Source organism: Mangifera indica, chromosome 12, assembly GCF_011075055.1.
Source record: "Mangifera indica cultivar Alphonso chromosome 12, CATAS_Mindica_2.1, whole genome shotgun sequence".
NCBI lineage: Eukaryota > Viridiplantae > Streptophyta > Magnoliopsida > Sapindales > Anacardiaceae > Mangifera > Mangifera indica.
Window position 1 is genome coordinate 14,613,603 of NC_058148.1, and position 25,169 is coordinate 14,638,771.

Sequence of the window (25,169 nt, forward strand, 5' to 3'; positions counted from 1 at the left end):
TTCGCACCACCACTTACATTACATAAATTTTACATTTTCCAGATATATGATTTAAACGGCATTTCGGTTGGACAATAATTTACTTGTTGGTGCCTAAAATTTGTCTAACGATGTCAAATTCTCTGTAGTGTTTGTTAACAGTCACCATTACATATGTCCTCCATGGCAGCATCTTCCAATGTCAGAAGAAACTTTGCTTTGATTGTATATTCAACATTGTGAAACCAAGATTCTAAAGATGGCACATTAGAAGAATGAGAAATTCAAAGAACTCTTCCACATTTATTATTTACACTAAATAACCAAAAACTGCAAACCACATATGAAATGCCCATATTTCATTTTCTGTGAAGAAAAATATTCCATGGAAAAAGAAGTGGACTCACAGATTGTTTATTTGTTGGATTCACTCACAATACCAACTCTCTATTTTCTTTTATGTGTCTCTTCACATTATTATACTGAATTCCACGATGATTCAATGTACTGTGCATATTCCTAACACCAACAACAATATATATGAAACATAATTCTCTTCATATGCTTTCAATTCCACAACTTTTAACTTATATGATATAAACTTAGTTTAAGTTTTAAAGATTTTTGTGGCATGTGTATGTATTTGATAATTACTGACTTGTATATATATATGTTTACATGAAATCTAAAATCAGGAGATCATTGTTATCCGAGTAAAGTTGGAAGTCAATTGTTAGCATTTTTTGTGAATTGCAGAGGTGTCATGTTGGATGGTAACTGGAGAAAGACAGGCTTCTAGAATTCAAGGGTTGTACTTGAAAACAATATTGACCAAGACATCGCTTTCTTTGACACTGAAGCATCAACTGGAGAAGTCATTGGGAGAATGTCTGGAGACATAGTCCTTATTCAAGAGGCCATGGGAGAAAAGGTGTAATTGCTTGAAACCCATTTTGTTTTCTTGCTCTGTTGAATGTGATCCTAATGGCAATTTATGTAACGGGTGGGGAAGTTCATACAACTTATGTCAGCATTTTTCGGAGGCTTTGTAATTGCTATTATAAAAGGATGGCTTCTAGCTCTAGTTTTGCTTTCATGCATTCCTGCTGTAGTAATTGTTGGTGGAATCATGTCTATGATGATGACAAAAATGTCAAGCCGAGGACAAATTGCTTATGCAGATGCAGGAAATGTTGTAGAGCAGACTGTTGGAGCCATTAGAACAGTAAGTCACATTGATCATTATTATGCATCTTAGTGTATATTAATACAATGCTTTTTTCTAAATGACATCCTGAAGGATCTCTTTTTGAATTGTACCAGGTTGCATCCTTCACTGGGGAGAAGCGAGCCATAGAAAAGCATAATAGCAAAATCCAAGTTGCGTATGCTGCTGCTGCTCATCAAGGACTGGCCTCAGGCATTGGACTTGGTTCACTCACCCTCATTATCTTTTGCACTTATGGACTTGCTGTTTGGTATGGATCCAAATTGATCATTCAGAAAGGATATTATTGAGGAATGGTCATCACTGTTATAATGGCTATCATGACTGGAGGAATGTAAATACTTGTGACATTTCATTCTGTTTTTAACATCTGTAAATCATTGATCGATCTCATCATTTGTTGTGGTCATCTGTAACAGGTCATTGGGTCAAACATTTCCTAGTGTGAATGCTTTTGCAACGGGACAGGCTGCTGCATACAAGATGTTCGAAACAATGAAGTGCAAACCAAGCATCGATGCATATGACACCAGAGGGATAACATTGGAAAACACTCAGGGTGATATTGAACTGAAAGATGTTTATTTTATATACCCTGCTAGACCAGAAGTGCAGATTTTTGCAGGGTTCTCATTGTTTGTTCCAAGTGGTACAACAGCAGCTTTAGTTGGGCAAAGTGGAAGTGGGAAATCAACAGACATCAGCCTTCTGGAGAGACTCTATGATCCTGAAGCTGAGGAAGTACTTATAGACGGTATTGATTTAAAGAAGTTGCAGCTCAGATGGATGAGGAAGAAGATTGGTTTAGTTAGTCAGGAACCTATTCTTTTTGCAACAAGTATAAAGGAGAACTTAGCATATGGGAAAGAAAATGCAAGTAAACAAGAGTAGAACAGCAATAGAGCGAGTGAGATATGGAATTCTCTAGAACTTCTATTAGGACTAATGTTTATGTCTCTCTCAGGAGAAGAAAAAATAAAGAGGGGAGGGCAGTTAGCAACAAACAGGAAAATTGGGGGGTCTCAACTATACTAACAAATCAGCAACAGGAGAAAGAGATACGTGGCATATCATTAGAGGAAGAGAAGAAGAGATTAGTTGAGGAAAGGAAGAAAAATGGAGCAGGTGGAAATGCAGAGGCAGAAGGAAAAATTTCAGGAATGTGGGTGGGAGAGGCTCTCTCGAAAGCTGAGCAAGGAAGCCCTTTGGTTTACTGTTTTTGTGTTTTGTGAATTCTTTTGGAACCTAATTTTATTGTTGTTGAGTTGTGCTTTTGTGGGAATCTGTCTCTGTTCCTGTAATTCTAAGATTAACAGTTGTAACAGCTGGGAAATAGTCATTGTATTGATAGAAGAATGTTGTAATTAAGTTGATGAATCAATCAATACAATACATATTTTTCTGCTATATTTACAATTTGCATGTTCTGTCTTAGCTGGAATTTACGAGTTCTGCAGTTGCTTCAGTTTGGTGATTGAGTCATTGGGTGAGATATTGTCTGAAGTAGTGTTGGCTGTGAGGTGTTGCCCAGTTACTCATCAACTTCCCACCTGTTACATAAACCGTTCGTTAGGATCACATATACTATTATGCAGGTTAAGAGTGGAAGTGGGAAATCAACAGTCATCAGCCTTCTGGGAAAGTTCAGATGGATAAGGGAGAAGATTGGTTTAGTTAGTCAGGTGCTATTATGCAGGGAGAAGATTGGTTCAGAGCAATGGCAGAAATGCTTCTAGTTGCGACTTCAGAAGGACTGGCCCCAGTAAGGCATATTAATTATACTATTGTATAACCCAGTTCTCATTTACAGGCGTCTGCATAGTAAAGATTTCCAGTAATCTGATTTTGCATGTGGTTTGGCTGGCTATGGAAATTGCATTTATGTTCATAATGGCTGTCGTCTCTAACAGTTGTTAGGGAGTAATGGATAGATCACTCAATATGTCTGGGTTTTTCAATGTAGAAGTTTAGCGAGCCTTGATTTTGTTTCCAAGAATTGTGAACCTGAAGATGTCCACTGATTTCTATGTTATAGAATAGTTACAGATAATTGACATACAATTACAATTAAAATAGGCATATATAAAACCCTAGATTCAAGCTGTGCTCAGTTTGATCGAGTTGTAAAGGGACGAGTTTGAGTCAGTGGTTGTTTGACTGGACAGACTCACAAATGTCTCAACTTTGCTGATTGAAGAGCGATAGAGCTCGCTACTGCTGCTAAATTTATGGACAAGCTGCCCCAGGTAGAGCCTCCTGTAAAAACCAGTTATTCACATTGCAGATGACTGTTTGCCTGGAGTACATTTACCACTGCACACTTTACACCAGCATATTAGACAAGGATTAATGGACAAGATTTGTTTATGCCTAGCTTGGCACATGTCACACTCATCAGCTTGTTTATGCCCAGTCTCTCCTTGTTCTTCTGCTGCTTCTTCATCTTGCAGGATATATGACTTGCTGCAGTTTTTTCCTTTGCTAAGTTGGTGCCATCTTTCAGCTCTAGTCTTCTGTCATCTGTCTTCAGCCTCACTTCCCTTACAGGCTCCTTATGCGGCACAGGAACATATACTTGCATCCTAGCAATAACATTATAAATTGGGCAAAATAACACCATTCAATCAGCAAAATTGAGACATTTGTGAGTCTGTCTAGTCGAACAAACATTGCCTCAAAGTTGTCCCTTTACAAATCAATCAAACCGAGCACAACTTGAATCCGGGGCATTATATGTCTATTTTATGATGCGAATTTCAAAATCTAACTATTAAGATTGGAGTCCTAAAAGCATATAAATCCTACAACATCATCGTGTCACACTACAAAAATTAACTATTGAGATGAGAGAGTTTAAAACCATATAAACCTCACTGTTTATTTTTTCTAATATGAGATTTGGGTCATATACCTTATATTTAAAATTCTAACATTTTAATTGTAATTATATGTCAATTATTTATAACAATTCTATAAGAAAGAAATCAGTGGACACCTTCAGGTTCACAATTCTTGGAAACAAAATCGAAGGCTCTCTGAACTTCTTCATTGAAAAAACCAGACATATTGAGTGATTACTCCCTAGCAACTCCTAGAGACTACAGCCATTATGCGCATAAATGCAATTTCCATAGCCTGCCAAACCACATGCAAAATCAGATTACTGGAAATCTTAACTATGCAGACGCCTGTAAATGAGAACTGGATTATACAATAGTAAAATTAATTTGGCTTACTGGGGTCCCTTGTAACGATCAGGCCAGTCCTTCTGAAGTCGCAACTACAAGCATTTCTGCCATTGCACTGAAAGTAAAGATTCATGGCAAAGGAGGCATGGTGTATGTAAGTGTCTGGATAGAAACAAGGACCGCCCTGTCGTATCGGATGACAATCCATATGGCTGCAGCCATAGTCTAGATTTGCAAGTACTGCAGAGGCACCGTATTGGATCTCAGTCTTGCCAAGAGGATGGTCGGAAATAGAATACAGTTGAGAGAAAAGCTTGGAGGAAGGGATAACACTGTCATACTACTAAACCTTAATACGTCGTGCATTAGCCTTACACTAATTGTCTGTATTTTAATCATTATACATGAAAATAATATTATTTTGGTTAATTTTTGACTTAACCGCGGTACTAAACTAAATTCAATTCAATATTATAACTAAATTAGAATCAAATTTAAACTCGAACTCAATTTTTCTCAAACAAAACCAAACTTGAATTGAATTTAAAAAAGAAAAAATTTGATTCTTTCAAATCAATCCAAATTAAAATTACCCAAACTTACACTTAACCGGAAGAATACATCCCTAGTTTAGTCGATACAAAAAATACAATATATAGTTGTTAGTATCCTATAATATACGATTCATATTATACAATATGAGATGATATGATATAAATAAAAAATTATATGTATCGTAAAGTATATTGAATTAATATGATATAATAAATATATTGTATGATATGATATATATCTAACAATATGATACATATTATTTATATAGATCAATGTATTTTTTTTTTAAAGAAAACAATAATATAATAAAAATGTATAAAAGGATTTTTAAAATTTTTAAGAATATTTATGATTTTTTTAAATAATAATGTATCAAATAAAAAAATTTATTATATTATTAATTTTTTATTATTTTATATTTTAAAATATATATCTAAAAATATTAAATTTTAAATACACCAAACGACAGACGACTCAACTAAGCCACGTACAGAACCAAACCCATACAAATAATCTGAACATCACTCACTTTCCCACAAATAAGGCCTCTATTTCATTTTGAAATCGATGCCTATGAATATTGCCTCACGAAAATATTAATAGATCCAAATCAATCGTTCAGTTCAGTTTCTCTCTGACCCTTTTGAACGCACCTATTGTCATCCAGTCGAACGACAATTCACGATATCTTCTTTCACGGAAATACAATACACACGCCCCCTGTAATTTTTGAGTTTTTGTTGGGTGTTTTCTTTGTGTGTTCCCCACAAAAATCAATCGATCAATCATGCCATCCGGTGCAAAGAGGAGAAAAGCTACTGCCAGGAAAAAGAAGGGACAACAAGCGACCACAACCAACTATAACAAAATCAGCTCTTCAACTAACAGCAACCCTTCAGGTATATGCCTTTTCACTTTTTCTTAGTACTTAGCCACATCATTACAGTCTGTCATTCAATCATTTTTGTCCACTTTTTCTTTCTTATTTTATCATTTGGGATTATGGGTATTGGTTTAATTTACTTGTTTATCCGGACAGCGTCATTTACTTTCAATGTTCTTTTCGATTAGGTTGATGGGTTAAAGGTTTTTCTTTTCGTTTGTCTGCCAGATAGTCTTGATGAGTATGAGTTAAGTTTGCTTTGAAGTCTTTTGTGAATATGAATAATATTCGGTTTTTCTTTTTGACACTGTTTAAAAAATTGGTTTTAGTTCGTGTATTTCGATAATTTATTTGGTTGTTTTCTGTTTTTATTGAAATTATTGTTATTGAATTGAATCAAAATGGTTGAAGGCAGCAATGATCGCAAAAGCCTGGATGAGAGGGAGAGTGATGGTGGTGAAGTCAATTCCCTTGCATCTGAGGAGCATCATGACCAGCAACAAGAGGAGAGCGAAGAATTGGATAAGAGGGAACCAATACCTGTTCAATCATTTGACTCTGAGAACAAGTCCATGGAGGAAGTTCCTGGAGATGTAGAACATACTGAGAAATTAGAAATTGAAGATAATAGTGCTATTAAAATGGAAAGGGAATTGAAATCTGAGGACTCAGAGAGCCAAATTATTGACGTTAAGCTGAAGGAGTCAATTGATGGGAGCTCTAGCAGCAGTAGTAGTTCAGTTGTTGAATCTCAAGTTGTTGGGAAGAAAACCGAGGAGGCCGCCCACGGCTCAGTTTCAGAAGCAATATCACATAATGGAGAGAATAAGGCTGTTGAGTCTGTCTATGGTACAATTTCAGAAGCAATTTCACGTAATGGAGAGAATAAGCTAGTCGAGTCACTTCTAGAAGAAGTAGTTCAGGTCGTTGAAGAGGCATCATTTGAGGAGACTGATAAGTCAGTTGTAGATGCAGTTACTACTGTTGATTCTGTTAAGCCTTTGGTAGCTGTGACTGAGGAGGTGATTTCTGTGGCACAAAGTGATCCTATTGAGAAATCTTTGGTTCCTCATATGGTAGAAACTAGGTTGAAGGAAACTGAAGAATCAAAGAGAAGTGAGGATAGAGTATTTCCCTTATTGGAGGACGATGTTGGGGCACCTTCAAGTGTGGTGGAATCTATATCAAATGGAGACAGGGGTAAGGTTGTACCCACCTCAGATGCTCAGATTACTGAAACTAATGCAGAAAGTATGAGCGATTCCAAAATTTCTGAGTCATCTGAAAACCAGGTATTGCCCCTATCCTTTACTTTGTAGAAATCGGTTCTTTGTTCATTTAATGTGGCATGCACTAAAAGCCGAATTGGTATGCAGCCTCTTATTGCTGCTGCTCCACGACCGGCAGAAAGAACCTCCTGGATGAGTTGTTGTGGATTGCTTGATGTACTAACAGGCTCCAGTAGATAAGTCAAGGTTGGAATACTTGTAAAGTTATAGTATTTTGTGATCCTCTCTTTCTAATAACTCAGTTGGATGAAGAGTTAATGTCAGTTTTCTGGGGATGAATTTAGAACTTTTTACTAATCCTTTTGTAATGGTGTTGTTATTTGATGATAAAGTTTCATGAAATTCTTTAGATTAAAAGAACTTTTTTATAACTAGGGTTGGACTTTGTTAACATTTTGCTTTCCTTTTATTTTAGGTGGTCATGTTAATAGGTCTGCATATAGATTAGTCAGTTATTATAGTGCTTGGCTGCAGAGTAACGTGTTTGTATTGACTGCATACCCTAGATATGGTTTTATGTTGATTGGGCAAATAGATGGTTAATTTTGTTAAGAGCATTGTGGTAGACTGTCAGTTCGCTCCCTCTGGTTAATATTGATGCTGCGCTATGTATCATCTGGATTGTCTTTCTATGTTTTTGATAAGTCCAGATTTGTTCATAGAAAATAGGATAAAAAGTCACCATTGGCATTTGTCGACTGCTCTGTAATGTAAACCATACATATTGAACTTCTCACCTGTTGGTGCAAATTGTAAACCAGGAAATATTTGCTTGTCCCTCAACTTCTAGATCTTGCTTCTCTCCCTAATGTTTGATTCCTAATAAAAAATTCAAAGACTGATTTCTATCATTGTATTCCTTTGTCATGAGAGTTTGTCTGAATGTGGTATATAATATATTATCAGATTGGTATCACCCCTGTGGTTCGTGCAAAAGGCCGCCATGCAACTGAGTTGATAGTGCAGATTTTTCTCCTTTTAGGGTAGTGGAAAGCAGATTTGGCCAGATGATAATTTTTTAATTGAGGCTACTTTATATGATTATTTTGTTCGTGTTGGTATTGATCATGTATTTAAGAGATTTTTTACCTCCCCTGTTCATAAGCAATCATAGGTATGAATGCTAGTTGGTGACAAACATGCTTTCTTGTCGAAGCTGATTAATTGGACCAAGACTTTTCAATAGAGCACTTATCCATACAATTTACTTTCTGATTTCTTCATCAGAATATTGGATGATTTTATCTCTCAGGTCGGTTGTCTTTTTGTAGGTTTTGTTTGCCAAGTTAAGTGGAAGCAAATTGCTTGGTACAATTATGTTTCCAGAATCCTAAAAGATAGAATCTCTCTGAGTAGTTTCTGACCTGTTTCTATCATTTGGATTTTCATTTTCAAAAAGTGGTTGTTTTACTTGAAACATAAACAATGCTGTGATTTCTATTCTGTTGCTCATAATGTGAAAATTTTAAAATATTGGTTGTCGTTTCCACCAAATCTACTATTAAATTGAATTATATCTTACATCCTTTTGCTTTTGTGATGATGCAGGGACAGAGCACAATGGGGTTTCTATGGACCAGGAGCATGTGAAAGATGGGAGGGATTTGGTTTGTGGAGTTTGTGTTATTTCAAATGAGAATATTTTCAAGGTATCTCTCAAGAATAATAGGAAAGGGACCTAAAGGGACGACAATTATATGGTTACCGTGGTCATAGTGTGAACATGGTTAGACAATTACTCACTGTCCCTAGCTTTTGCCACAGTTCTTTTTAATTTCAATTTTGCAGTGTAGCATTTTCCTGCCGTTGGGTTGGGCAGATTTTTTACCTTCAAATTACTCTTACTTAAGTGCTGTCATGATATGGAACAGTTTCACGGCATTGTTATAACCATGTTGGATGGATATTTCCTTCTTTAGAAAGGTTTATGCTTTCCTTGCATAGTTAAATGATTTCCTTAAATGATTACTAGGGGAAGGATGACATTGTGCATGAATCTGAGTATACAAGCCTATGGCCAAAAAGTTAGATTTGGCTGGGTGCAATTGGTGGGGACTAATGTGCTTCGTTGGGATGGTTGATATCTGTAATTTATATCATTTGTAGCTATCTGGCAATTGCAGGCTTCTCTAAGAAGGGCAAAGTTACTCTTTAAAAAGAATGTGTTTAGCTTGCTTGACAAACCAGCAATTAATTGTGGGATTACTTATAGTTAATTGTTTATTACTAATATTGTGTATGTTTCTCATTCGAAAGCAATGTTTTTAGACTCATCAGGCCTTGATCTGGTCAATGGTGGGAACATCAATATTGTTTTTATAGAAGTTAGTTAGAACAATATATTACTAAAAAGCTTCATGGCTTGGTGTTTCTTCCACGGTCTTCCCAATTTTTGGGACATGGGTTTGAGTTTTTCTTGATTGAACCGGTGGGTTCGGGTATTGTAACTATGTTAAAAGGTTGCAACAACTGAATAAAATGGTGTTAGTAGAGTTGAATTCAAGTCTAAACAGGAATTCATAATTTCAATTTTAACTTGTTTGAATTAATATATAGTATAGTCGAAGGGTTAAATATGGGTGAACAATGTTGCAATTAGATAAATCCTAACATTGAAGGGGTAAACAAATTAAACTTGAATAGAACTTTCAAATTAGATTTCTAATTCTAGTTCAATTCATTTTAGTCAAATGTAGATTTGAATTTAACTCAGTTCAAATTAGACTTCTAAGTTTGAATCTATTGCTAGGTGTTAGTGGCAAATGTTTACTTCATTTGTAGTACTTGAAGCATATAAGAACCTTGTACTCATAAAATCCAAGATACAACAGAATAAGTTGCTTTATTGAGGGTTGATCATTCATGAGACCATACCAACAAAAGAAAACCTAAACGAGATCATTTTCTTTTATTAATTAATACAAATTCAATCATATTATATACAAATCACAGCCACAGTCAGCCAATATTTTGGAAGTATACAGGGAAAACCAAATTTTAACAAAATAAAGATAGAAGACACTTGAATTTTGCATTAAACAACTTGAATTTAATATGATCTCCTATTTGTTGCAGCACTATGAATGGCTGCTAGGTACAACAGCTGTGTAGCCGAGAGGATGATCAAAAATGCCTCCATAGTTCTCTGCAAAGACAAAGTATATCTTGTTTAGTATTCCATTCAAAAGCCAATCTTTGCCAATTAACCCAAAAAAGTGTAGAAAAAGATGTTAAGATTGTATTCAAATCAAACTGAGTCTAAACAAAAGCCAATTTCAAATCGATTCGAATATAAAATGTCCAACTCGAGATCAAGATCGGCTTGTTTGAGCTGACCATTTAGTGATGCCAAGGAAGAAAGAAAGTCATTGGGGGAAAAGAAGAACCGCTAGTGAGGCCATATTTAGTACGGTGTCAATCTCAAAATAAATAAACAAACTTCTACTCAAGTTTGGTCCATTCGAGTAGGCTTGGATCGCGTCCACCCAAACAAAAAGCTATGAATTTCTCTTTTTAATTAAAGGGAAAAAAAAAAAAAGGAAAATTCATAATCTTACCAAACGGGCATTTCTGATGTGGAGTTCAATCTCTTTGCAGGCAAAGCTGCATTCACATTAGAATGCTAAAAATTAGTGTCCAAAAAGAACAATATTCAAAACAGGCAAAAGGTAGAAAGTATCAAATTGATCCGTGTATGTACCCCATGGCAAGTAGTGTAAGAGACCAAGCAATGGCAGCAGCTATAAGTGCAGACGGCAAGCTGTCGGCATTCCAATTACGAATATGGTTTATACCAGCAATTGCTGATGCAGCACCAACAACTCCAGCTATCAAAGCAAACATTACAAAAAACCCAGTGGCAGCGTTGCCCATTGGGAAGTATATAGGCGAGAAATGTGCAGGAAGATCAAGTCCCGCGCCTGCAATAGTTTCATACACACGCAGCATATAAACTTAGCAAGTAACATAAATTACCAGACATGTGAAAAGGATCGCTTTTGTACTTAAAACTTACCGATGATAAAGCCATGTTCGATGGCTCGATTCATAGCCCAACCACCGATGCCTAGAACGATGACATACATGCAGAAGTTAAGAGCCAGAAGCAATGATGCAACTGGTTTAAACTGGGCGTTGGCCATTTCTGAAAAGCTGATTGAAATAAGAAAGAATCAGGGACGTTCAGGAATTATTAGAGAGGTCTACATGTGTTTCTTGAAGGAGAGGGAGGTTTATAAATGCGACTGCATGGAGGGTTTTGGTTCTTTTCTTGCTAAGGCTGCTGGTTCCAAATGCTTCTATCACTATCTATGTGGGGCTGTAAAGGGCATCAAGCTTCATGTTCAAGGCAAGACAACCAAAACCCAGATTCTTAGTCTACCTTCGTAGTAGGTATTTCTTTTCTTAGAGGACATTTTTGGATTCTAACATTCCTTAGTTGTTTTCGAGTTAAGCTGCAAATTATCAATCCCAACCTGGACATTGTTTAAAATCCAAATCCAACAGTTTATGAAATTCTGTTACTTTTAGACTATTAATGTATTTTTTGGCACGGAGGAAAGTGATATTCTTTGCAAATTTACATGGACCCTTTTCTTTGATCTCAGCTTTGTTTAGTCTGATTTTCAACAAGAAAACTTAGGTTTCTCGGTGCTTTATACTATATAACCATATAATTGTGTAAGATATAAGATTTAGCATCTATGAATGTCACATTGTTTTTTTTTTTAAAAAAAAAAAAAAGAGGTAATAACTGTTGAGTATAATTTTATTAAAGAAACAATGGTAAAGATATACTTTTATTAAAAATAAAAAAGAGAGAACAAAATACTTTAGGCCAAAAGACTTGTTCCCACCCAAGGGTAAGTGTAATTCTAAATTTATACTCATTAATTTTCAAAAACTTAAATTTTTATCTATGAACAAAATTACATTAAAAAACTCAGTTAAAGTTTAGGGTAAAATTGTTATTTAATAAAAAAATTAAAAAACTAACATTTTATTACATCTCTTCTCACCTCCTCTGTTTGAAAACTAATAATTTTGTCTCATTTAAAGTTTAAAAAATAATAATTTTTCTCTAATGTTTTGAAACTGTCGTCGAATCAATAAAGTTCATCGTCGCTGATTGCATTAGCTCTTCCTTTCAACTTATCCCTTCCTATAGGTCAAACCCCACCCACTAAATACGTTGATTTCCTCTTAAGAAGACGACATCTTCATCTAAGACCATCTTTATTAAAATATCAATGTCTTTAGTGAGTGGAAACAAATCAACAAGAGAAGATAACCTAAGAGGAAGAGGCAACATGAGCGTCTCTAGTAATGTTTCAAAACCCTAAAAAAGAAATTGTTACTTTTTAAATTTTGGATAAAAAATAATTATTAGATTTTCAAGCTAAAAGAGAAAAAGTGTAATAAAATTTTAATTTTTAAAATTTTTTATACTCTCAATTTTGATTAAGAGTTTTTATCAAAACTTTGCTAAAATAAGAGTTTAAATTTTTAGAAGTTATTGGATGGAAACTAGTCTTTTTAGCCAATACTTTAATGTCTAAAACCTGGCTTTGAATATCAAGGATAAGTTCGCACTTCAAAAACATCAATTTGTAATTTGCAGGTCAAATCCAAGGACAGGACGGCCAATTAAAACCCAAAATAAGTAAGGATAATCGTTTTAAATTCATACCTACCAATATAAAATTATCACTATAATAAGGTTCTGGCTGGAAGCACACAAGTACTGCAATGCGCCTCTCAGTGGGTGTGTGATGGCCACGTATGGAAGGGTATAATCAGTGATTTGACAGCAAAAACAATAGGAAACCCAATTTAAAATAGGCCAAACGACTATTTCCCACCCAAGGTATGCTGTAATGACAAGTTTCCCCCCTTTAACTATGAAAATACCAAACACCCACCCATGGCCAGTTAAATTTAACAGAACCCTAACGCCTGAAAATTTTATCTCCTTTTGCCCCCCTAAAGTTTGAAAACAAAAATTTCCCCCCAGCCTAAGTTTAAGAAAATGGCAGTTTCACCCTAGGGTTTGGTTTTGAAATCTCCGGCGACCTCTCCGGCTCCGTTGCCGACGGCTTCTCCCTCCCGAAGAATCCTCTCCTTCCGGTGATCGGTTTCCTCCCATTTGGAGGCCCGATCGTCGCCGGAAAAGCGGTGGGAGACGAAGAACTTCGTCGGGGAAGACGAAGTTCTTCGTCTCCCACCGCTTTTCCGGCGACGATCGGGCCTCCAAATGGGAGGAAACCGATCACCGGAAGGAGAGGATTCTTCGGGAGGGAGAAGCCGTCGGCAACGGAGCCGGAGAGGTCGCCGGAGATTTCAAAACCAAACCCTAGGGTGAAACTGTCATTTTCTTAAACTTAGGCTGGGGGGAAATTTTTGTTTTCAAACTTTAGGGGGGCAAAAGGAAATTATATTTTAGTTTATTTTTTAATATTATAGAGAAAATGACAATATTACCCTTAACCCCGTTACTTTTAACTGGCCATGGGTGGGTGTTTGGTATTTCCATAGTTAAAGGGGGGAAACTTGTCATTACAGCATACCTTGGGTGGGAAATAGTCGTTTGGCCTTTAAAATATCATTGCCAGTTCCACAAGATACGGTTGCTTAGCTAATGTTTCCAAAGTTGAATAATTGACTCATTGGAACCATATAAACCAATACCCAAAACTCCTATTAATATAAAAATGGATTCTCCTGCATCGGACAAAATAACACACAAGTAGATAGAAGGGAATTAATTCTAACTCCTACATGATGAAAAAAGGTAAAAGGTCTCGATAAGAAAATGATTCTATTTGATCACTATATATTACTACTACTATCAGGAAATGAAATAATCAGGAATTCCCAGTAACTTTTCTATTTTACCGATTATTGACAAAAACCTATACTCTAAAATAGAATTTATTCTTATAGGGTTTTTCTGGTAGAATACGTGTTTTTCTTGTAAGTGTACCTCGTCTATACCACAAATTTTTTTCATTTTTTACCTTGGTTAATAACAATAATTGTAGTTTTTCTGACACCCGCGGGTTCTTTAAATTTCTTCCTGCCCCGTAGAGGAAATCAGGTGACTTAACGGTATGCGTTCTGTTATCATTTCCAGGTGGACGATTCATTAATCCAGCTAGCAGAGGATTATAAATGGATCAATTTTTTTTATTTTTACTGGAGATTGGGAATAGATGGACTTTCCTTTTAGGACCTATTTTACTGACGGAATTTATCACCACTTGACTCACCTCCACGTAAACCCACCACTGACTCTGACATTTTTCAAAATCTGATAATTTCAATGATAAGACATCAAAAAAATGGTATGGATGTTGGAATATTTGACTATTCCGCAATTGATAGTGTCAAGCCTAAAAATTAGAGATCGAAATTATTACCATACCTGTTGTCAAATAACGATGCTACAAAATTGACTCAAGATTGTGTTTAAACGACATAAACCAGCATCAAATAGAATAGTAATTATCACATGAAATCTAAAACATGACTGTATTACCAGTAACTGAGAAATAACCTCCAACAATCAGGGTCGTCAATCCCCAAAGTTACATCTTTTGGTGTCAGAATTGCCAAAATTTGATTTAAGCATTTTAATAAACAAAGCTCACAACTAAACACAATCAACAACAGTTTAACCTCATTCATCCTCCTGGCTGCGCAACCTAGCAAGCTTGTTAGTCACAACAACATCAAGCTGGGCAGCTCGTTCAACAATCTCTTTCCTCTTCTTTGTAGACACGTCATGTGCAATCTCTGCACAATAAGTCCTGAAAGGCCAAAAAGAAAATTAAAATCAGAATACTAGCCATAAATTACCAGAGAGATGCATGATAGTTAAAAGCAGTCCTGCCTATGATGAAGGGCATAGTTTTACCTGTTGTGCATCATCAACAGTTCAAGTTCATTGACATTGTGAACAACAAATTTCTTGAAGCCATTTGGAAGATAGTGGCGAGTCTTCTTGTCTGAACCATAACCAATGTTGGGCATCAGAGTGCATCCCTTGAACTTTCTTCGGACCCGAGAATCAATACCCTTTGGTCTGCGCCAATTTTCCTGTTATAAAAGTATTCAAATCATCAAATTAAATTAAATCAAATCTCAACAAGTATACAAGTATTGACAAACTTAAAAGTAATTGAAAATGCATCCATGACAGACCACATGATGTACATAAAGCCCTAAAAAGTGTGACATAATTAATGACTGAAATACCATCTAGAATACCTTCTTAAGAATTCCCTAATACTAAAGACACAGTATTTACAACCTTCATAATGACTAAATAACATGTGCAAAAGATGTTAGCAGGGATAAAGTAACAGAGAGCTTGATATATATTAAGCTAACTGAGTCGCAACCTGTTCTTTTATTTCTGCCCTTAAAACGAAATGTCCAGCTACAAAAATTCAGGACATCAGATACCATGGGCAAATTTCTAAAAGAACCACCACAAAGGTGAAATTTAAAAACAACTATACTCAACCAAATGCTGCAACCTCAGCCGAAAGATGGTGATTTTTAAACAATAATCACAGTTAAATCAGAAAGTGTGGGTAATTTGCATCACAGATTGCAGGAAAAGAATTGAAAACTAATTCAATTTGTTTAACAACACATTTAATAATTTTTGCATGAAAAATACTAATATAATCATTTGAATATGCAACAAAGATCAGATGGTAGTGCATGTTTTGAATTCATCATCAAATAACAGAATGTATGGATTGATATCATCACATCTTGTTGCATATTCTATTACTATAACCTTGACTTAAGAACATAAACATTTTAATGTATAGAGTAAAAATAGTTTGATTTTTAAATGCTGTGGAATCAGATGAAAGTTCTATATGTATCACCAGCTTCCATTGGAAGTCAGACTGGGTGTCAAAAAGAAATCATCATATCCCTACACAGCACCAAATTATGAAAAAAATGAAGAGGATCAGATAGTCGATCGCTAACTCACCATATTGCATGACGCAAGTGAGACTGGGTGTCAATAGCTATCATCATCACATCCTTTATAGAAAAAAATCAATTAAAAGAAACAGATACGACATGTCGCCTATTTTAAATCGACAATACAATCCGAATCAGATAAGAATGTCCATCACCACTTTGCATCATCATTCGTTGATGCAAATAAGACTGGGGCGACAAAACATATCATCATTTTCATTTCCTATAATACGACGCTTAGTGTAGAGATAACAATATATTATACCTTGACGGAGATCTTGCGGTCGCTTTGAGGCCTCTTGAACTTCTTGACCCTCTTCTTAACTATCTTCTTTGATAGTAACGGTACCGCCATTGCTCTTCCTAACTCACCTGCCTCTGGACAGATTCAAAAACAAGAGCAAGACTAATCAATATAGAGTGAATACAGGTACAGTAGAGAGAGAAATATGAGAAGGGCGAATTGAGAGAAACTTACAGCTAGATTTAGCTAGGGTTTTCTGTTTGGCCGCCGAGCTTTTGAGGGTTTGCTGGAAGTTTATATAGAGCGCGAGTAGGCTATCTAGGGTTTCGTTTGGGGTCAAATGCTCTAAAACAAGAGCTGGGTTTCGTGGGACAAAGCGACGGTGGAGATTAGGTGTTGGCTGATGAAAGGTCAGATTGTTATCAATTGGGGTAGCGTAAGTTTAAGAATCCTTCTGGGCAATGGAATAGTCCAGGATCTATAAATGGGCCTGGGCAAGCCCATATTATATACGGGGGTGTGCGCGCGTGTGAAGAATGGACAGATGAAAGTGTGAGTGAAAGTCATGTTTGTAGACCAGACAAGGCTTGACCCGACTGGTGGGTCCAGCCCATATTATTAAATATATTTATTTGAAAATGTCAAACACAAAACTCTCTTGCAACGCCGTAATTTTGCAGTTTAAACTTTAACTTACAAAATAAATATAATACATCCCCAGAAAATTACCAAAACTCACAAATCATAATAAGAAATAATATATTTCGGGTATGGCAAAGAACAAAAAACAAAACAAAATTTGTATACACTAACATTGATCACTGTTTTTGCTATATTTATTCTGTGATCTCCATTACACAAACTTTATCAAGAGAGAAGGAATTTAAGCAACTGTAGATTGAACTACGAAATTCGTATGAGTTCGGAGATGAGGGAACGATATCAATCCACTCCTTATCAACCTTCTCAACATGAGAATTTGTTTCCGGCATGGCTTGGAACTGAAGTTTAGAGGTCTGTTTCATTAATTTCCTCAGAAAGTTCATTGAGAATATCAAGTGAAAACTGTCATCGGCAAGCTTGGAATATTCAGAAATTTGGATGCCAATATCTGCTTTGCATGAATTAACAAACCCAAGAAACATTGAACTCCCACCAACATATCTTCCACTGGCGCTGCATATCTGCAAGAGGTTAAAGTCAGGAGGAAGCAACCAGTTTGCAAGAAATTGTAAAAATTTCGGACAGGATTCCAAAGTAACAGACAATTATACCTCAATATACTCCACACCAAGTTCATTAAGATTCTCCACAATGTTGTTGTTCGATGAAAGTGAGCTAACAACTCCTCCAGAGCCAACTGGTGATTGAAGTATTTCCCAAGGTGATTTCATCAAAATTTTCTGTTTGTTATGTTCTTCATTAGAATTGCTAACAACTGGCAGCTTCTCTTCTTCCAAAAACCAGACCTGATAGCAGGCTAATAGGTTTAATCAATGTTTTAATAATCAGACAGGGCCTTGACCCAGTTAAAGGTTTGGTCTGACCAGGTGGATCAATGGTCAGACCAAGAAAACAACACTATTTATATAAAAATATACTTTTATAATATACCACAACTTTAATTGTGGTCTGATGCTGTTTCACTTCCACAGCAAATCTTGGGACTCAGATTCGAATCCCAGCATTTACAGAATCTGAAAGCCAGTATTTGCACAAAAAATGAAATTGCAAATATGCTGATGTCAGCATCCCCTTATACCAGGTTAAAACCACCAGTTTAACTGTGAACTGATGCAGCTAAAGCAATTAGACCACGCAACCGGACCAAACAGTGAAAAAAGAAATTAATCAATTTCCAAGAAATCTCAAGATCATAAAAGATATTTCTTCAAACGTTTTGCACAAACCTTTTCGGAGTCAAAAGAAAAGTAATCATTATCCAAGAAAATCTTTTCCAGCGTTTTGATTTCATGGGCTGGACAAATCAAAACCAGTGACACAGATTGACGATCTTCCATCTGCAACTAACACAAAGACCGTGCTTATAAACATACTAAGTAAGGAAGGCTAATCTTAATGTATTACTTCATGATGTATTACAAAGTATTCACAAGTGGAAGTCAAAATACGACATCACCTTTACGAGTCTCTGATCATCACAAAGTATTGTTTGAACAAGGGATGAAGTCTTATTCTCATTGCTCTCAGAGTCAACAGAAAAAGGATCACTTCCCTGTCTCTCACTGTCATTTACAACTAAAACCATAGCAATTTTGCCTTCAGAAACAAGATTGCGTCCCTTCTCCAGCAAATTGAAATGGGCACCCACTTTCTCTTTGCTTGCACAAGGAGTAATGCAACATTCTGATACCTTCAGAGTACTTCTAATTGCATTTGTTCTAGTAGCACTGATTACCTCAGTTACATTCCATCTGATTCAAGAAGATAGAGAAAAGTAAGATTCATTACAGCTAGATTCTATGATGAAATACACAAAATTCATTTGCACATAATTTCCTTAAAATAGTAATGAAATAAGAAAGAATTGGTAACCAACTTCACACAGTAACAAGAAATTAGCTGCATGATCAATTCAATTGATAAAATGTATAAAGATTAACTTAAAGTTAGAAATTTCATTTAAATTCAATTAATAAGTTTATGTTGGTATATTTTATAATATCATAAGGGCTGTAAAAAGTTTTTACATAGAAAATGAGATCATAGAATCAGTGTCTCACAATCAACACAGAGCCTCCAACTTCTATATAGAGTAGATGATCAAAGCAAGTATTCACTTATTATTAAAAATCACCTCTTTGAAGGTTTCTCAATATATTGCAAAGCCTGTTGCAGCAATTTCGAATTGACACCAACAATTTGCTCTGCAAGTAATCTTGTATGGGACTTCTCCCCAAATCTAAACCCATGGAACACATGTTGTTGCTCCATCTCACAGAGTTTCTTTTTTGCAGCTATCAAGTGTCTCTGAAACTTTTTCCTTTCTTTCCATTCCTGGAATGTGTCAAAGGAGATAGGCATATGTCAAAAGAGTAACCATTGCAATCATATATTTAATCATTACAAGACAGGAAAAAAGAGAAGAGATTAAAGAATTATGCACATATTCTTCATATCGCATAACAATAAACTGTCTTTTGATCCTCTGGACAGAGATAGATGTAGAGTAAATAAAGCAAACACTGTAAAGGAATCATATATAATCTAGAATTATACAAGAAATTATTGTTGAAAGTGTCACTCAACTCAAATCCAAAATAATAGGCTTCGTCTTATCATCTGAACAAGCAACTTCAATTCAGTCTAATCTCAATTCAATCTTGTTCTGACTTTACTTTTGAAACCTATGTCCTATTTCACACTTCAAATTGTCTAAATTTGATATATAGTATGAAAGAATTTGGTAAACCAATCAAATTCCACTAACAAAATTCAAGGATGATGCCACCATTTGGAATGCTAAAATCAGTGATATCATGACATTCTACAAGAGTTTGTAATCATCGCAATTATGGAGTTAGAACATGAAGTTGTTATTTAGCACTTTAATGACACAGAAAGAAAGCAACAATAGGTTTAAATGTGATAAAAAATGGTATGCTTAAAATCAATGACGCGATAAAAAAATACAATAGTTTGTCACCTTTGATAGTGTGGAGCTAAAACATGACTATACTATCAAGCACACAAATGACAAGGAAAGAAGCAATCAAAGAGTTTCCATTTAACCCAAAAGACATTTTATCAGCTAGGAAAAGTGACCAATGGGAAGAAAAAATTAAATAAATTCAAAGTGTCATAATATGGCTACAAAAGGTCAACTTTAGGCTTCAACAACCACCCCTACCTACCCCCCTCTTCTCTTGAAGCTCAAAAAGGAGAAGTAAGAAGTATAACAGGAAAAAAACTGGCACTTCTTTACATAAACATACTGAATGAAGAAACATGAAATGGATGATACATTTTCAACGAACTTTTAAGAAATAAAGCAAGTAGAGTATAAAAGAGTATGCCTCACAAGTTGGCGCCTTTCTTTCTTGGACATCTCATCAACGCGTACGTTTAACTCAAGAAGACCCTTTGGAGGTGTAATATGCATTTCTCTCCTATTCATGTTAACATTTGGAACAATTTCTTCAACAAATGGTATCCACACAAGGTGACCTGATGATCCAGTTTCTGGTGGCCTTGCCTTCCCACTTCCATTAAGCAGATTTACAGAAGAATGAGTCATGACATGTAAAAGATCATTGGCTCCACTGTTGAAAACATTAACAACCGTCCCCACAAGTTCCCCAGTTTCCTGAAAGAAAGAAGCAAAGCAAAAATCTCAAAAGTGCAAAGTTAGAGTTTCAAATCATAATTACCAATCCACATAGTAAAAATGAAATGTCTCTTTTTCTCTGCTATCTTAATACTATGAACCTGACACTATATCATCGTAATGAGGAAAGAGGAACCTGAGTCTCATCCCATCTAATTGATTTTTGGGAAGCAAAGAAAATCTAAGAGAAAACCTCAGTGTTGAAACTATAACACACAGGCATAAGAAGAGAACAAAAAGAGTTATTTTAGCCAATCAAATTTAGCAGTAGAATACAAAGCTATCCACAGAGAGTACAAACTTTCATAAAAACTTTCATGCCAACAAGATCACGAGTATAAAATTCATCCTCTTCCAACTCCGGCCTATCTCCTTCCCTTACAAGTAAAGTTGAACCAACAAGCGGCTTAGCCTGTAAAAGTCTTAGAAAGATTAAAACTAAATTACAATAATATAGTAATGAAACAAAATAACTCATGGCACTAGCAAATTTGTTATAATGGAAGCAAGAAAGATTTTTAAAAGAGTTTGCATGGTGATCTAGACACTTGAGTGGTAAGCTTTGCTCATTTGAATTGCAACAAAAAACAGTAAACAAGAAAATAAAGATAACTCAAAAATCTTGAGGCAACTCCCTTTTCCAGAGAATATTGATTTGCAAGGTAAAAGTTTCCAGATCAGAACCAGAAAAATCCCTTATGAATCTTTGCATTCAAATAAAACTATTGTCAATTTTTCAATTTTTTTAAGTCCTAACACATTATCATACACATTTCAGCCACTCAGTTTATGAAAAAACTCAAGATCACTACACAGATAACGAGAAGCTATAGAGCCAGTATAAAATGAGTTACAACAGTAGCAAGATTGTGGTCCATAAATCATAACAATTCTAGATATTTTCATCTGAGCTCAAACTTGATAGGTCTCTCAATCTTCCTCCTTTTCACAACACATGTTAAGCTTTCTCTAGGTTAGGTATAGAACAGCATTGCCTAATTTGATCTTATGATAAAAGAAAAAATAAAGTCATGAACAAGCATAAATGGCAATTTGCTTTCAGACTCACCTGCTCCACTGTGTCAATCCCTTCAAACAGAAGTATCCAACTCTTTCGTCCCGGGTGTTCTCTTCCCTTAATTAGCTCCACTTCTTGAATTGTCTCCCTTCCCAAAACTTCTTGCCTCAACCACCTTCTTCCAGGCTGTAAAGACACCATTTTAACATCAGAAACAAAGAGAGACAAGGAGAGTAAGTTTAAAAAAAAAAATTTAGGACAGTTTTCCAATCATGATACCTTGGAGAATCGCAATTCAGGGAAGTCGGTGCTGGGTTTTACACAAATCTCCCCTTGAAGCCCATGAACACCGGACAAGTACCCAACCTCAACAAATTCTGATTCACCGTTACCGGTCTCAATAATCTCTTCAGTAGCTGAACTTGCATTAAAAAACAATCACAAAAGACTTCAACAAGTAGAAGAATTCATACATCTTCACATTTCAGTTCAACAGTCTCACCAACTCTATGGATCCTATCTCAACCCATGAAATGATCAAATGACATAACGTCCATACAACTGCCCAAACATTTTCACAGATTTTCAATATACTCCCATACAAAACCACCATTCAAGACAAACTTTTAGAAGCCGAAAGGAAAATATATTCAAAAACCAATAACTCGACATCATCAATAGACATATTTCAGTTTAAGCTGCATCAATTTCCACTGCTTCATGACTTTATTCGCATCTTTTGCCATATCATTAACAATAACACTATCATTACAAAAAAAAAAAAAAAAAACCCTCCAAATATTCTAACTTAACAAGAAGAAACTTTGCCAGGAAACATAGAGCAAGTTCAACACTGTTCACGCTTCACTAATTTGAACAATCTTCAGCGATAATCAAAGCAGTTATAACAGTAATTTACAACTCCTCAGCCAGAACTAGGGGTGTAATTGAGCCCATCCGAGTAGCGCTCGGCTCGAGCTCAACTCGATGGCATTAAGGCAATGCTTGAGCTTGCAGAGCTGGTAAACAGCTGACTCGAGTTCGGCTAAAAAATTTTCATTTAAACTTCATATTTTAGCTATTCATTCTAGGGTATAAGTACAAGATTTATTAATATTTTCTCGAATTAGAGTTAATTTACGATAGAACAATTTTCAGTTTGGAATTTAATAATAATAATAATAAAGAAAATAAACTACCAGCGGCGTGCAGAGGAGAGACGATACGTCGGTGATTTTGGAGACGCAAGGAAGCCGGGAAGGAAAGAGAGAAATGGGTTCGAAGTCGAAGCTGAGGTGGAAAATAATGAGAAAGTGGCGATACAGAAATTGGATTAGAAGAGCAAAGGAGTGAAGTTCTCTGCATAGTCTTGCTTCTTCTTCAATATCAGTAAACTTTAGCTGGCTATTGTTTGCAGATTAGTTGCGGGGACTTTTATTTTTATCAGGTTTGAACCTAGTTGAGATGGGGTACAACATTTTAAAGCACAAGGTACAGTTGATTTTGGAGCAGCTGTAGATTTTTTTTTTTTTTCAATTTTGTGTGCGGGTTACATTCGCTCCTAAAAGGGAAAATGTCTAAACAGGCTATCAAATTTCAAAGTTGTTAGCAAAAACGAAAATTGGAAAAAAACATAACAAGATTATACCCACGAACAAATGATATTAACCATAGTTTTAGGAGAAATTATGCCAAATTAAGGTCTGGTCCTCGTTTAAAAACACTGATTAAATATAGGATTAATCATAATTTTAAAAACGTTAAGGGACTTATTCCGATTTAAAGTATATTATTTTTCCAAGTTTCTCTTCTTTATTTTTTAAAATCTCGAATACTCATTTATGAATAGTTAAAGTTAACGAAACTTTGATTCTTTAAAATTTTATCTCTTTTTACTCCTTTAAATCCTAAAAATAGCAATCTTCCATCTTAGGCCAAGTTTTTAAAAGTAAAAATTATTTCCTTAGGATTTTTTTCATTATCCAACATTTTTTTTGATAGAATCTTCTTTCATTTCCTTTGGTGATCACTTCCTCGCCATCTCTTTCCTTAGGTAGCAATCCTAACTTAGCAAGAAGGTGATTTTTTGTTCAGGAAGATGAAACATCGTCTTCCCCAACGAAAACAAGATCTTTTATCTTTGTTCAAGAAGATGAGCAGTTTCGTCTTTTTAACGAAGCTGAGAGTGTTTTACAAAGTCAATTGACATCGTTCAAGCTTCTAAATGAGAAAAGTTTGATCGTCGAAGCAAAAGAAGGTATCGAGAGATATTTGTGGCTAACAATGGTATCTGATTTAACATTAGAGATTTGAAAACTAGACCATAAAAGAGAAATATCATTTTTTTAAACTTGGTTTATGAGAAAATTTTTAATTTTTAAAATTTATAAGGAGAAAATGAGATTAAATTTTAGTTTATTTTTAATATTAAAAAAATAATAATTATTTTATTTATAAAATTATTAATTTTAACTATTTATCAATAGATATTTAAGATTTAAAAAAAAAAAATTTTAAAAATCATGCTTTAGATAGGAATAAACCCCTTGGCCTTCTAAAAACCACATAAGTTGATTGGTCAAACATCATCCATTAAGTAAAATAAAAACCGGTGGTGGAGATATCTAACACATCCAACCGCTCAAACGGTTTTGCTTTATCGTCTGACCGAGTAAAACCCCCAGTACTGACACAAGGAAGAATCACTGGCAAAATGAATGTTTGTTTAATCATATTATATCCAACACATGTTTTGCATTTTATAAATAAAATATAAAATATATTCATTGCTATTGCTTGAACCGACCGTCACACCCATCGATTTAGAGTACATATATCATAAAGTTAAGTTTATTTTATATTAAAATAATTTAAATTATAAATTGAATAATTAATTATACAAATTTGTTAATATTTATTTAATTTATTCATCAATTTAATGTCGATCAATTGTTTCAACTATCGATCGAATCAAACTATCCTTCTCACCCTAAAACATTGAGATTAATTTTTAATCCTACCACTTGTATTTAGTTGGATTGAATTACATGGGATTAAGGTCAGTTACAATACAAGTCTTATAGATCGAGTTAGCCTGCAAAATCTGTATGGTTGCAACACAACTCAAAGCCCTTTGTCCATGCCTTTGTAGGCCTTTTAATGAGGTGGTCGATTGCTTTCACGGATTGGTTGGCTGAATTATATAATTTTTGTAATTTTTAATAAAATCTTACGTATTACACCTAGAGGTGGATTTAAATTAAATCAAACTTAAATATAAGTTAACTTAAGTTTAGTTTGAGTAATTTTAGAGAAAGTTTAAATTTAGTTCGAATTATTCCAACTAATTAGAATGAAGATTCAAGCTCGGTTTAAAAAAATTTCTAGATTTGTAGTTTGGTTCGAATTTTTAACTTGAATTCATGATTTAA

General features: G+C 35.0%; 5 protein-coding genes and 3 non-coding genes across 11 annotated transcripts; 2 read left to right on the plus strand and 6 right to left on the minus strand.

Annotated features, from left to right (window-relative positions):
- Positions 1-904: 904 nt before the first annotated feature.
- LOC123193749 (ABC transporter B family member 9-like) lies at positions 905-2,831 on the plus strand. Its single transcript, XM_044606835.1, has 3 exons — positions 905-1,204; positions 1,303-1,541; positions 1,627-2,831. The coding sequence occupies exons 2-3, from the start codon at positions 1,501-1,503 to the stop codon at positions 2,096-2,098; spliced, it is 513 nt and encodes a 170-aa protein (XP_044462770.1). The 5' UTR covers positions 905-1,204; positions 1,303-1,500; the 3' UTR covers positions 2,099-2,831.
- A 2,638-nt stretch (positions 2,832-5,469) lies between these two features.
- On the plus strand, positions 5,470-9,012 carry LOC123193570. 2 transcript variants are annotated; one of them, XM_044606606.1, is made up of 5 exons: positions 5,470-5,849; positions 6,245-7,125; positions 7,210-7,308; positions 8,394-8,430; positions 8,671-9,012. In XM_044606606.1, exons 1-3 carry the CDS (start codon positions 5,738-5,740, stop codon positions 7,300-7,302), a joined length of 1,086 nt encoding a protein of 361 aa, XP_044462541.1. In that variant the 5' UTR covers positions 5,470-5,737; the 3' UTR covers positions 7,303-7,308; positions 8,394-8,430; positions 8,671-9,012. The 2 variants fall into 2 exon arrangements, with proteins under 2 accessions (XP_044462541.1, XP_044462540.1); XM_044606605.1 differs by lacking the exon at positions 8,394-8,430 and having other exon boundaries at positions 5,471-5,849.
- Positions 9,013-10,005: 993 nt separating this feature from the next.
- On the minus strand, positions 10,006-11,578 carry LOC123192674 (membrane protein PM19L). The gene is made up of 4 exons (XM_044605308.1): positions 11,138-11,578; positions 10,823-11,042; positions 10,680-10,725; positions 10,006-10,267 (listed from the first exon to the last, which is right to left on the minus strand). The coding sequence occupies exons 1-4, from the start codon at positions 11,262-11,264 to the stop codon at positions 10,172-10,174; spliced, it is 489 nt and encodes a 162-aa protein (XP_044461243.1). The 5' UTR covers positions 11,265-11,578; the 3' UTR covers positions 10,006-10,171.
- Positions 11,579-14,625: 3,047 nt separating this feature from the next.
- On the minus strand, positions 14,626-16,764 carry LOC123192864 (60S ribosomal protein L32-1-like). Its single transcript, XM_044605547.1, has 4 exons — positions 16,607-16,764; positions 16,394-16,506; positions 15,038-15,219; positions 14,626-14,930 (listed from the first exon to the last, which is right to left on the minus strand). The coding sequence occupies exons 2-4, from the start codon at positions 16,481-16,483 to the stop codon at positions 14,801-14,803; spliced, it is 402 nt and encodes a 133-aa protein (XP_044461482.1). The 5' UTR covers positions 16,484-16,506; positions 16,607-16,764; the 3' UTR covers positions 14,626-14,800.
- LOC123193778 lies at positions 15,657-15,741 on the minus strand. The gene has a single exon (XR_006497140.1). It is a non-coding gene; the product is annotated as a small nucleolar RNA Z196/R39/R59 family (small nucleolar RNA).
- On the minus strand, positions 15,833-15,910 carry LOC123193777. The gene has a single exon (XR_006497139.1). It is a non-coding gene; the product is annotated as a small nucleolar RNA Z195/SNORD33/SNORD32 family (small nucleolar RNA).
- LOC123193781 lies at positions 16,260-16,346 on the minus strand. The gene has a single exon (XR_006497143.1). It is a non-coding gene; the product is annotated as a small nucleolar RNA U31b (small nucleolar RNA).
- A 333-nt stretch (positions 16,765-17,097) lies between the features above and the next one.
- LOC123192863 lies at positions 17,098-23,200 on the minus strand. 3 transcript variants are annotated; one of them, XM_044605543.1, is made up of 10 exons: positions 22,938-23,200; positions 22,018-22,154; positions 21,790-21,924; positions 21,022-21,132; positions 20,415-20,699; positions 19,191-19,390; positions 18,513-18,807; positions 18,283-18,399; positions 17,647-17,841; positions 17,098-17,556 (listed from the first exon to the last, which is right to left on the minus strand). In XM_044605543.1, the coding sequence occupies exons 1-10, from the start codon at positions 23,101-23,103 to the stop codon at positions 17,209-17,211; spliced, it is 1,989 nt and encodes a 662-aa protein (XP_044461478.1). In that variant the 5' UTR covers positions 23,104-23,200; the 3' UTR covers positions 17,098-17,208. The 3 variants fall into 3 exon arrangements, with proteins under 3 accessions (XP_044461478.1, XP_044461479.1, XP_044461481.1); XM_044605544.1 differs by having other exon boundaries at positions 18,283-18,393; positions 22,938-23,199; XM_044605546.1 differs by lacking the exon at positions 21,022-21,132.
- Positions 23,201-25,169: the final 1,969 nt, after the last annotated feature.

What these genes read in the sequence shown, in the direction of transcription:
- LOC123193749 (XM_044606835.1), top strand. Translation starts at nt 1,501, where the DNA reads ATGGTCATCACTGTTATAATGGCTATCATGACTGGAGGAAT. An exon ending in GCTATCATGACTGGAGGAAT is followed by an intron (nt 1,542 to 1,626) that starts GTAAATACTTGT and finishes CATCTGTAACAG; the next exon opens with GTCATTGGGTCAAACATTTC.
- LOC123193570 (XM_044606606.1), top strand. Translation starts at nt 5,738, where the DNA reads ATGCCATCCGGTGCAAAGAGGAGAAAAGCTACTGCCAGGAAAAAGAAG. An exon ending in AACTAACAGCAACCCTTCAG is followed by an intron (nt 5,850 to 6,244) that starts GTATATGCCTTT and finishes AAATGGTTGAAG; the next exon opens with GCAGCAATGATCGCAAAAGC. An exon ending in CTGAGTCATCTGAAAACCAG is followed by an intron (nt 7,126 to 7,209) that starts GTATTGCCCCTA and finishes ATTGGTATGCAG; the next exon opens with CCTCTTATTGCTGCTGCTCC.
- LOC123192674 (XM_044605308.1), bottom strand. Translation starts at nt 11,264, where the DNA reads ATGGCCAACGCCCAGTTTAAACCAGTTGCATCATTGCTTCTGGCTCTT. An exon ending in CGAACATGGCTTTATCATCG is followed by an intron (nt 11,043 to 11,137) that starts GTAAGTTTTAAG and finishes AAACTATTGCAG; the next exon opens with GCGCGGGACTTGATCTTCCT. An exon ending in ACATCAGAAATGCCCGTTTG is followed by an intron (nt 10,268 to 10,679) that starts GTAAGATTATGA and finishes TTGTCTTTGCAG; the next exon opens with AGAACTATGGAGGCATTTTT.
- LOC123192864 (XM_044605547.1), bottom strand. Translation starts at nt 16,483, where the DNA reads ATGGCGGTACCGTTACTATCAAAGAAGATAGTTAAGAAGAGGGTCAAG. An exon ending in ACCGCAAGATCTCCGTCAAG is followed by an intron (nt 15,220 to 16,393) that starts GTATAATATATT and finishes CTTTTATAACAG; the next exon opens with GAAAATTGGCGCAGACCAAA. An exon ending in CTGTTGATGATGCACAACAG is followed by an intron (nt 14,931 to 15,037) that starts GTAAAACTATGC and finishes TTGGCCTTTCAG; the next exon opens with GACTTATTGTGCAGAGATTG.
- LOC123192863 (XM_044605543.1), bottom strand. Translation starts at nt 23,103, where the DNA reads ATGCAGAGAACTTCACTCCTTTGCTCTTCTAATCCAATTTCTGTATCG. An exon ending in GGATTGACACAGTGGAGCAG is followed by an intron (nt 21,133 to 21,789) that starts GTGAGTCTGAAA and finishes AGACTTTTACAG; the next exon opens with GCTAAGCCGCTTGTTGGTTC. An exon ending in AGAAAGAAAGGCGCCAACTT is followed by an intron (nt 19,391 to 20,414) that starts GTGAGGCATACT and finishes GACACATTCCAG; the next exon opens with GAATGGAAAGAAAGGAAAAA.